This window comes from Lepus europaeus, chromosome 19 (genome assembly GCF_033115175.1).
Source record: "Lepus europaeus isolate LE1 chromosome 19, mLepTim1.pri, whole genome shotgun sequence".
NCBI lineage: Eukaryota > Metazoa > Chordata > Mammalia > Lagomorpha > Leporidae > Lepus > Lepus europaeus.
The window spans coordinates 12484240-12494679 of record NC_084845.1 but is presented as its reverse complement, the minus strand read 5'-3'; the positions used below and the strand labels follow the sequence as shown (position 1 = coordinate 12494679).

Below are 10440 nucleotides of genomic sequence, written 5' to 3'. Positions count from 1 at the left end.
GCCGGTCAAAGGAAGCCGGTGTGGCACCTGAATCGCACGGAAGTCCTGAGCGCTGGATGGCCACGACTCACGGTTGGCCATCTCCTAGCCTGCCCCTCACTTCCCCGACACTTGGGGCCCGCCTGGACCCAGGGCTTCCGCACTGGCTGCCCCTGTGCCGAGCGCAGACCCTGCTGTCCTCGTGGCTCGTCCCCTCCTCCAGGTCTTTGCACAAACGTGGCCTTTTTAGTGATCTCCTCCCTAGGAAGTCAAGTTCACTGCTGTTACCACCTGCATCTAAGCGGGGTCAGGCACACACTGAATGTTCAGTCGTTGGAAGAAGTCGAGAGAAGACAAGTTGAATAAGGGAGAAAGAGGAAGAGCCCTACCGCAGTTTGCGGAGGACCCACAAGTGTCAAACTGAGATTTGCAGACTCTAATCTGCTGCTCAGGGCATCTAACCAAGAGGTGACACCACCCCCTGGTGGCCAGTACGGAAACAGCACCTCCCCCCCAACCCTGTGCAGAGAACTCTTCGGCGGACTGTCACCAAGTCCCACGAGAGTTTCCAGCCCGAAAATTCAGGAGATGGAAATGCTTATTTCTCTAAGTGATGCAGACGTTCGGGTTGGTTTATGAGATGTATAAGTTTATGAAAACTGGCGAGGGAACTAAAAGTGCTCCAGGTGAGGATCGAACTCACAACCTCGGCATTGCTCCGCCTGCACTGTCATATAAGTACCGCGCGCTAACCGATTGCGCCACTGGAGCTCCGGCCGCACCCCTGCGCCGTGGAGTCCTTCAATCGTTCATAACCACGTGACCTGGCTGGACAACTCCGCCTAGTATTGCATATGCAAATAGAAACCGTCTGGCTGACCAATAGGAAAGAGTACGTGCCCAGTCACGAATTCTCACGCCTCGGAGGCCCTTGCTGTAAAAGGAAATAGTCCGCGGGGCTCTTGGAATGTGGGCGTGTAGCTTGCCTGGGACGCGCCTCCTCATGAATATTCAGCTACTGGGAAGGCGGGGTCTTAACCCTTCGCTGGCGGGCCGGCCGGAAGGCGGCCCCTCCCCCCCGCGGGCGGGAACAGGATATGCGCCCGGGCGGCGGGGGGAGGGGAAGCCCGGGGCGACCGCCCCCCGCCCCACAGCTGGGTCCGGACTCTCCCGCCCCAGATGTGGCGCCGCCACCGCCGTAGGATCCCCCTTGCCATCCAGCCAGGAGCCTGAGGCGCCCCGAGTCCTGGACCCAGGCATCCGGAATTTCTGCACCACGTCCGTAGAGACCTCGGAATCCAGGTGCCCGGCACCCGGGCTTGAAGCTCTCAGGTATCCAGCGCCCCCACCTGGGGGAGCCGGCGGCCCGCGACATCAGTCCCCCGAGGGACCCTGGAGACCGAGCGTCCCGCAGCCCTGTTTGGAGGACTCGGGACCCGGAACCACAGACTCCCTCCAGGAGTCCGCAGGAGCCCGCGCCCAGGACCTCTGGGTTGGAGGAACTTGGGGTCGGGCCCTCCAGAGCCCCAGCGCGGCACTTTGGGGCTGCAGCGTCCACCACTTCGAGGGGGCTCTGGAAGTTGGAAGCCCTACGCTCCCGCCACTAGAGTGAGGGGAACTCGGGAGTCCCGCACGGCCCCACGCGGAAGACCCAGGGTCCCCATCCGAGACTCAAGAGTCGAGGCTCCCGGCCCCCCAACTCAGGACACCGAGAACTTGGGCCCGCCGGCCCCCACTGCGCGGGAGACCCCGGATTCTGGGGGCTGAAGCCCGAGAGCCCCCCGGAGCAGCGCGCTGGGGTCGGGCCGGACCCGGGCAGCCTCGGCCCGGGGGAGGTGAGCGGGAGGCGCGGGCCCCGCGGTGGGGGAGGGGCGGCGCCGCGGAACAATGAGGGGGGCGTGCCGGCGGGGGGCGCCGCGGCACCGGCCGGGGGCGTCCAGGGCTCCGGGCCAGCGCCCCGGCGGCGCGCGGCCCTCGGCGGGGGAGGGAGCCGTCTGCGGGACCCTGGCATCCGGTCCCCCAGCCTCCGCCCTCCCCTGGGACCCCCCGGCCTCCCGCCTACGGCTTTTCCCAGCCCTGCCCCTCGCCCTCCGCTCCAGGCGGAGCCCGAGCGTTCCCAGGATCCCGGAGCCGCCGGCCGCAGCCTCTACGGCGCTTTGGCTCCCTTCTTTGTCTCCGCTTCCCCATCTCGTTCCGCGGCTTCTCCTCCCTCCCCGGCCCCCTCTCGGCTGTCACTTCGCCTGTGTCTCCTGCGCCAGTCGCTCCCGGGGGCTGCTCCTCGTCCCCAGCCTCCACCACCCCCGAGCTAGAGCTTGGGCGGCAGAGGCGCCTGCGGGATCCCGTGTCCCACATCCCGGGGGTCTTTCCGCAGGTCGCTGCTGAGCCGCTCGCTCAGCCATGCCCGAGGGAGCCCGGGGACCGAGCCCGCCCAAACCCAGCCTCCACCTCGGGTGTGGCCGCAGCGAGGAGGTGTGTGCCTGCGCAGCTGAGTGTGAGACTCGGACAGGTGAGCCTGCAGCCGGGGGCGGAGCCGGGGGGCCTGCGCTCCCGCGTTTGAGACGCTGGGCCGTGCCGGCTGTGAGGGGCACCGGGGCATCCCTGGCACACAGGGAGGAGAGCAGGCGGCAGGTGGTCAGGGCTGTGATGGGGAAAGGTCTGGGGGCTCCGGGAGAGCTTCCTGGAGGCGGGGACATCCAAGCTGAAGAGGCAGAGATGAAGAGGACGCGGAGTTGGGCAGAGACAAAAAGGAAAAGCAGTCCACACGCAGGGAACAGTACACGCAGAGGCTCGGAGGTGAGACCAGGCTGCGAGCTGCAGCACCAGGAGGTTCAGTGCGGTGGGCTGTGCAGGCTGCGGGACCCCGGCTGCAGAGTCTGCCGCGGCCACACTGCAGGTCCCGGAGTCTGGGCTGTGCCCTCAGGGCATGGACGGGGTCGTGCTTCAGAGTGGCAGGGCCAGATGGGCAAGTTAATGAAGGTCAGCTTGGCTGGGGCTCGGGGGACAAGAGGGCTCCAGACAGAACTGGATCAAGGCGGGGCAGGGGGAGGGAAGGGGAGGAGGGAGCATGGGAAAGCTGCGGCCGGGTGGGGGTGCGTGGGGGCTGTGGGAAGGGGTGTTGGCGGAGATGCCCTGACACCCTGCTCTGTGCCCCTGCAGCCCCTGCAGCCCCCACCATGGCTTCCCCCAGAGGGTCTGGGAGCTCCACGTCCCTGAGCACTGTGGGCTCTGAGGGGGACCCAGCACTGGGGCCCCCTCCGGCCTGTCCAGCCTCCAGGCCTGAGCCCCCGCCAGGGCCCCCCATCCGCCTGGATCTGTCGCCTGTGGGGCTCCCAGCATCAGTGAAACCCTCGAGGTTGGAGCGTGTGGCCCGAGAGATTGTGGAGACAGAGCGGGCCTATGTCCGGGACCTTCGCAGCATCGTGGAGGTGAGGTGGGCAGCCGAGGGCGTGGGGGTCCAGGGTCTCCCTGCCCCTCTCCTGTAACCTCAGTCACCCCCCCACAGGACTACCTGGGCCCTCTGCTGGACGGCGGGGTCCTGGGGCTGAGCGTGGAGCAGCTGGGCACGCTGTTTGCCAACATCGAGGACATCTACGAGTTCAGCAGGTCAGGGGCAGAGGGGCAGGCGGGGCACTGGCTGGGGCGAGTGGTGGGAGGCTGGGGCTGTGTCCTGAGCCACACCTTGGGATGGACGGGCCGAGGCCGGGGGGCAGTACGGCCCAGATGAGGTTCGAGCATCAGGAGAGGGCACAGGCGTCAGGCTGGGGCTCAGCCCTGTGCCAGGCCTGGGCTCCCGATGAATCCCGGAGTCTTGTGGGTCCTGTGGTTGCGAGTCTGTGTGGCTGGCTTGTCCTCGTTTGCCAGGGTCAGTACTGAGAGTTCCTTGTCCCGGGCAGGCCAGGATGGTCAGTCACCCTAGTGAGGAGACTGCTGGGCCCCAGGGCCAGGCCCTCTGAGCATCCCACAGGATCTTGGCGCCTTCAGTGCTCTGGGGGTCAACAGCACCCGCTTCCCCCCAGGGCCATGCTGCCCCTTCCTTGTCATCACATGGTACCCCCATCAGAGGACCCCTCCTTGGGACACGGCAACCCCTCGAGAGAGCCTGGCAGCCCCCAAGCCCCTCTGCCCAGCCGGCTGTCAGGATGTCAGCCTCCCGGAGTCCCCCCAGAGGCTGGTGGGGGTGGGGCAGCTCCTCAGGCCTCCCCTCCCCCCGCAGCGAGCTCCTGGAGGACCTGGAGGGCAGCAGCAGCGCAGGAGGCATCGCCCAGTGCTTCGTGCAGAGGGTGAGTGCAGGGGCGGGGAGCCCTGCCTGGGTGGGATTCGGGCAGGGGGAGAGCAGGCGTGGGCTAGGCTGGAGGGGAGCCACAGGAAGCCGGCGGCCGGGGTCTCCCTGACGCCCGTGTCCCCCGCAGAGCGAGGACTTTGACATCTACACGTTGTACTGCATGAACTACCCGAGGTGAGGGGCACGGAGCCCCTGCTGGGCCCCAGGCTGTGGCCATGAGCTGCTGTGCGGGCCAGCCTCCCGCCCCGCCCCCCGGCCCACCCAGCTCCAGCCCCTGCCATGCCGTGACCTCTCCCTAGCTGCCCCTGTCCCCGCCCTGACTGCTCCTGAACCTTGGCCGTTCCCTGAGCCCTCCCAGCCCTGCCTGTCAGTCGGAGCTGGCAGCCCCCGCTGACCTGTGTGCTGTGCCCCCAGCTCCCTGGCCCTGCTCCGGGAGCTGGCGCTGTCTCCGCCAGCAGCCCTGTGGCTGCAGGAGCGCCAGGCCCAGCTCCGCCACTCACTGCCCCTGCAGAGCTTCCTGCTGAAGCCCGTTCAGCGCATCCTCAAGTACCACCTGCTGCTGCAGGTGAGCGGGAGGGGGCCGGGCCCATGCATCTGAGGGAGGACCGGCCGTGAGTCGGCAAGGCCGGAGGCGTGTCCTCGGCCTGCCTGTGCTGTGGGTGTGGGGCCTGGCCCCCACAGGACACCCCCCCCCGCCTCTGCCCCTCCCTTTACATTGCTGTCTCTAAGCCTCCCTGTGTGTGTGCCCTGCGGCTGCCCTGCAGGAACTGGGCAAGCACTGGGCAGAGGGCCCGGGTGCCGGGGGCCGCGAGATGGTGGAGGAAGCGATCGTGTCCATGACGGCGGTGGCCTGGTACATCAATGACATGAAGCGCAAGCAGGAGCACGCGGCTCGCCTCCAGGTGGTCCCAGGGTGGGCTGGGTGAGGGCAGTGAGTGAAGTGGGGGCGCGCCCTCAGAGGCTGCCTTGGAGGAGGGCGAGCGTGGCCCCAGTTGCTAACCCCTGCTTCTTGGCATGTCTGTGGGTGTCACCCACCTTGGCGGGGCCCCGGGCAGGAAGTGCAGCGGCGGTTGAGCGGCTGGACCGGCCCGGAGCTCAGTGCCTTCGGGGAGCTGGTGCTGGAGGGAGCGTTCCGAGGGGGCGGAGGAGGTGGCCCCCGGCTCCGTGGGGGTGAGCGGCTGCTCTTCCTCTTCTCACGGATGCTGCTGGTGGCCAAGCGCCGGGGGCCGGAATACACCTACAAGGGCCACATCTTCGTGAGTTTGGGTAGCTGTAGACCTGACGGGGTGGGAAGGGGCACCCCGACTTTAAAGGGCCACGTTATCTTGGGTTCGAGAACGGAGGCAAGGCCGGGTAGTGATGGGTGGGCCATGGACTTGCCCACAAGGCAGGTGTCTTCCTGGGAGGTGGCGAGGGGGAGAGCATCTTTCCACGGGGGCAGGAGGGGTCTGCCCGGGGGAGGAGGTCGAAGGGGAACAGGGGACAACCCCGTGGGGCACATCTTGCAGGGGGCAGGGGTGCAGTTGCACCCACAAGGGCATCCCGCCTCTGAGCCTGCTGCCCCTCCTGCCCCTTCACCCAGTGCTGCAACCTGAGTGTGAGTGAGAATCCGCGAGACCCCTTAGGCTTCAAAGTGTCGGATCTGACCATTCCCAAGCACAGGCACCTGCTCCAGGTGAGCAGCGGTGGGTCTCCGGGCGGGCAGGACCTCAGCCCAGCTCCCTGACTCCACCTCCACGCCCCCCACCCCCGCCAGGCCAAGAACCAGGAAGAGAAGAGGCTGTGGATTCACTGCCTCCAGCGCCTCTTCTTTGAGAACCACCCCGCCTCCATCCCTGCCAAGGTACAGCTCCTGCCACGGCTGGGTCCTCCAAGTGCCAGGGACTCCCGCCGTGGTCCCCGAAGACCCCCTGAGTGCAGGGACGCTAGAGGTGCAGGTTGCCCTGCCTGGGTTTGACCCCCCGCTCCACCAGGTGCCCGTTTGGTGCCCTGACCACCTCCCTGGGCCTGGAAGCGCAATAGCACCTCCCGAGGGTTGTGGTGAGGATCGGGTCAGCAGCCAGGAAGCACCTGCTGGGAGCCCAGCCCCCCAGCCCTCCTCCTTCTGTCTTTCAGGCCAAACAAGTTCTCCTTGAGAACAGCCTGCACTGTGAGTTGGGGCCTCGGGGTGGGAGCACCTGGGGTTACTTGCACGAGAAAGTAGGTTATTGGCCCCAAACTCTCCCTACAGGTGCTCCCAAAAGTAAGCCTATCCCAGAGCCCCTGACACCCCCTCTTGGCTCCCCGCGGCCCCGCGATGCCAGGACATTCACCCCTGGACGGAGGCACACAGGTAAATGAGCCCCGGCCCCCCCAGTGCCCCTTTCCCTAGCACCCCGGAGTGGGCTTACACGGGGGTTCTGACCCCTCTCCCGCAGCTCCATCTCCGGCCCCTACTGGCAGCCGCCGTGGCCGCAGGCAGTCCGGTGAGTACCACCAGCTGTGGTGACCTGGGAACCAGGTGGGAGCCAGGCCCCTGACATCGCTGTGTCCTCCCCCAGAGCCAGTGAAGGACCCTTGTGTCGTGTTTGCACAGAACGGTCAGTGATGGGTCCATCCCCATCTGTCTGTCTCTCCTGGGAGGGGCTGGGGGAGGGTGTGGGAGGGGTGGGCCGCGCACCAGATACGAAGAGTAACTTGTTCTGTGTCTTGCTCTCTTCCTCACCTCCATCCCCAGAGAAGCCTAGAGTCAAGGTAAGAGATACTCGGGGACAGGGTCTGGGGTCCTGACACGGGGGTCTGGTGATACTGGAATCTCGGAATGCCGGGTCCAACGAGGAGGGAGTCAGGGTGGTGGGGCTGGGAGCCCCCCTGGCTGGGCCGTGCATCCCCTGCCACCCACAGCATGCTGGCAGCGAGGGGGAGCTCTATGCACCTGCAGAGCCTCAGCCACTGGTTTCTGCTTGTGGACCCCCCGAGGACCCAGAGGATGCGGGGCCCCCCACGCTCGACCCCACTGGGACCTCGATCACGGAGGAAATCCTGGAACTGCTGAGCCAGAGAGGCCTCCACGACCCGGGGGTGAGCTGGGCTCCCCCCGCTGAGGGCCCCGGGGTCCCTGGGTTCAGACAGACACAGACCAGGGGACGGCTGAGCCCACCCACCCTGGTATCTTCAACCCCTTCCCCCATGCCCTACAGCCATCAGCCCTCAACGTTCCAGAGTTCCCCAGAGACTCCCCAGTGGCGGGCGACAGCGAGACCCTCACATTCCAAGCCCTGCCCAGCCGGGACTCTTCCGAAGAGGAGGAGGAGGAAGAGTTGGCAATGGAAGAGCGGGAGCCTTCCCCTCTCCACGTCCTGGAAGGGCTTGAAAGCTCCAGTGCAGCTGAGATTGCCAGCATTCCCAGCCTTCTCAGAATTCCTGATGCTCCCAACTCTGAAATTCCCCAAGTTCCCTGCCTTCCCAGTCTCTCCGACATCTCCAGTGTTTTTGAAATGCCCTGCCTTCCAGCCAGGCCTAGCGTCCCCGACATCCCCAGTCTCGCCAGCGCTCCCGCCCTGCCCTGTGACGCCTGGCTCCAGGGGCCCCTGCAGGAGCCGGCTGAGACTGCAGCCTCCCGGAGAGAACTGTTCCCCGCCGGAAACAACCCTGCGGCACTGGGGGAGCAGCCCTCGGGAAGCAGGGCCAAGCCGGAGGAGGATGAAGACGGGGTATCTTTCCCAGCCTTCCAGCCCGAGAGTGTCACCCGCGATCGGCCGTTCCCAGATGAGCTGGAATTCCGCTCTTGCTCAGAAATCCGGAGTGCATGGCAGGCGTTGGAGCAGGGGCAGCTGGCCCGGCCAGGCTTCCCAGAGCCACTGCTGATCCTGGAGGATTCAGACCTGGGTGGAGGCAGTGGGAGCGGCAAGGCGGGAGGCCCGAGTTCGGAGAGGGCGGCGTCCCGGGTGCGAGAGCTGGCCCGGCTTTACAGCGAGCGCATCCAGCAGATGCAGCGGGCTGAGACCCGGGCATCAGCCAACGCCCCCCGCCGCCGGCCAAGGGTCCTGGCCCAACCCCAGCCGACCCCCTGCCTGCCCCAGGAGCAGGCTGAGCCAGGTAAGGTTCAAGTATGTGGTCAGCAGCAGTGGCCCCAGCTGGGTGTCGGCTCCGACTCCATCCTCTTCTTTTCACACAGGGCCCCTGGCTGCCTTTGGACATGTGCTGGTATGTGAGCTGGCCTTCCCACTGGCCTGTGCCCAGGAGTCTGTGCCCCTGGGCCCTGCTGTCCGGGTCCAAGCTGCCACACCCCTGTCTAAGCAGGGAGGCCTCCTGGATGGTCAGGATCGAAATGTTTCAGATTTGTCTGAGCAAGACCACGTGGGCACCTGCATTCCTGCACCTCCTACCCCTTTGCCTGAGAAAGGGGGGCCCCAAAGTTTCCAGGCTCCGGCCATACAAGGCCCCCCAGCCATCCACGTTCCAGCCGTTACAACGTTCCCTGATCAAGGCTGCCTTGAAATCGAAGTTCCAGCCCCCAGTCCTTCGGTTGAGCATAGAAGCCGTGTGGATGTACAGGCGCCCGGGGAGGGGCACCACCTGGACACCCCAGCTTCGCCCAAGCAGAGCTGCTGTCCTGCTGTCCAGGGGTCGGCCACCACTCCTTTGCTGGGGCAAGAAGACCACCTCGACGGCCAGAGCCCCAGCCGCACACCAGCAACTGTGCAAGGAGGCTCCAGGGATGTTGGGGACCAAGCTGCTGACCCTTGGCTGATGTGTGGAAGCAGCCTGGACCCTCCGATCCCAGCCAGCATCCCACCACCCTTGGTATATGACCTCTCAGACGCTCGGGTTCCAGATGCGTCACCTTCGCCTGCCCATGGACACCACCCAGACCCTCAGATCCCAGCTGACACTCCACCACCGTCTCTGTCCCAAGACCCCCCAGACCCGAAGGCTCAAGCTGCCACAGCCTTGCCCCAGCCCCAAAGCCTCACAGACATGCAGGTCCAAGCCCTCCCACCTTTGCCCAAGCAGAGTGGCCACCCGGACGGCCAGGATGGGACTGCTGCAGCCCCGCTCCAGGAGCAAAGCCTCAGAGACACCCAGGCCCCGAAGCCCACAGCTCTGCTGGAGGAGGAGGGCCTCACCACGGTTCCGGATGCCACAGCGCTACCAGAGCAAGGAACCTCCCTGGACACTCAGGGCCAGTCATCCAGCCCAGTGGAGACCACTGTGGTTTTGTCCAAACCAGGAAGCCACGTGGTCTCTCCTGTTGCCAGGTCAGAGTCTTCAGACTTCACCCCACCCCATAGCCCCCCACCCCCCACCCGCCAGCTCCTGGGCCCCAGTGCAGCTGCTCTCTCCCGGTACCTGGCAGCCTCGTACATCAGCCAGAGCCTGGCTCGGCGGCAGGGGCCTGGGGGAGAGGCCCTTGCAGCCTCCCGGGGCCCCTGGCCCTCCTCTGCCCCCACATCACGGGCACCTTCCCCACCGCCCCAGCCCCAGCCCCCACCACCCCCAGCCCGGCGGCTCAGTTATGCCACCACAGTCAGCATCCAGGTTGGGGGTGGTGGGCGGCTGCGGCCGGCCAAGACCCAGGTCAGGTTAAACCACCCTGCTCTCCTGGCCCCCACCCAGGAATCTGTAGGCCTTCGCAGGGCCCAGGGGGCTCCCGAGGCCCCTTTTCCCACGTGAACGGGGACAGCAGGCCTCCCCCAAAGCAAGGACTACAATCGGATGCCACAGGCCCCCAGAACTTCATGCAGAAATCCAGATTGCTGCAGCTGCCCCACAACAGGGACGGGGATGGGATGTCATTAATATTTTGTTAATATGAAACCACGTGTGTTTGCCCATTGTGGAGGGGGGCAGGGGTGACACAAGACGTGGAGTCTGGTTCTGGAAACCTCCGACTCCTTTGAGAGCTGGGCCCGCTGCTTGATGCTTACCCAGGAGAACCAAGAGAAGTCCTGCTCCCAGGAGACCCTGGAAACTCGTTCCCTTAGCAACTTCCCACTGTTGTCCATCTCACTGCATGGCCCTGTCCACAGGCTGTCGCTGCCTCTGTCTCCCTGTCCATCTGTCTGCTCTCACCCACTGCCCCGCCCCACATCTCACTCTCCATCCATCAGCCCATCCACCACCAGCCATCTTTCTGTGCAGTACTCACTGGCCAGCCGGCCGGCCAGCCTTCCCTCCATCTCTGTCCCTTCAGCCCT

At 65.9% G+C, this 10440-nt stretch overlaps 1 protein-coding gene and 1 non-coding gene across 4 annotated transcripts; one reads left to right on the top strand and one right to left on the bottom strand.

Moving 5' to 3' along the window:
• Positions 1-657: 657 nt before the first annotated feature.
• On the bottom strand, positions 658-750 carry TRNAI-UAU (transfer RNA isoleucine (anticodon UAU)). The gene is given in 2 exon segments: positions 658-693; positions 713-750. It is a non-coding gene; the product is annotated as a tRNA-Ile (tRNA).
• Positions 751-1094: 344 nt separating this feature from the next.
• PLEKHG2 (pleckstrin homology and RhoGEF domain containing G2) lies at positions 1095-10000 on the top strand. 3 transcript variants are annotated; one of them, XM_062176547.1, is made up of 19 exons: positions 1095-1814; positions 2351-2485; positions 3136-3404; positions 3482-3582; positions 4193-4259; positions 4389-4435; positions 4676-4826; positions 5026-5163; positions 5317-5517; positions 5844-5936; positions 6018-6104; positions 6377-6410; positions 6492-6593; positions 6679-6726; positions 6802-6840; positions 6978-6994; positions 7220-7321; positions 7441-8338; positions 8418-10000. In XM_062176547.1, the coding sequence occupies exons 2-19, from the start codon at positions 2377-2379 to the stop codon at positions 9914-9916; spliced, it is 4002 nt and encodes a 1333-aa protein (XP_062032531.1). In that variant the 5' UTR covers positions 1095-1814; positions 2351-2376; the 3' UTR covers positions 9917-10000. The 3 variants fall into 3 exon arrangements, with proteins under 3 accessions (XP_062032531.1, XP_062032530.1, XP_062032532.1); XM_062176546.1 differs by having other exon boundaries at positions 7145-7321; XM_062176548.1 differs by lacking the exons at positions 1095-1814; positions 2351-2485 and adding an exon at positions 2505-2772 and having other exon boundaries at positions 7145-7321.
• Positions 10001-10440: the final 440 nt, after the last annotated feature.

Bases quoted from the DNA above. Each gene is read 5' to 3' on its own strand.
- PLEKHG2 (XM_062176546.1), top strand. From the start codon at position 2,377: ATGCCCGAGGGAGCCCGGGGACCGAGCCCGCCCAAACCCAGCCTCCAC. The intron at 4,436-4,675 runs GTGAGGGGCACG...CTGTGCCCCCAG, and splicing joins TACTGCATGAACTACCCGAG to CTCCCTGGCCCTGCTCCGGG. The intron at 7,322-7,440 runs GTGAGCTGGGCT...CATGCCCTACAG, and splicing joins GAGGCCTCCACGACCCGGGG to CCATCAGCCCTCAACGTTCC.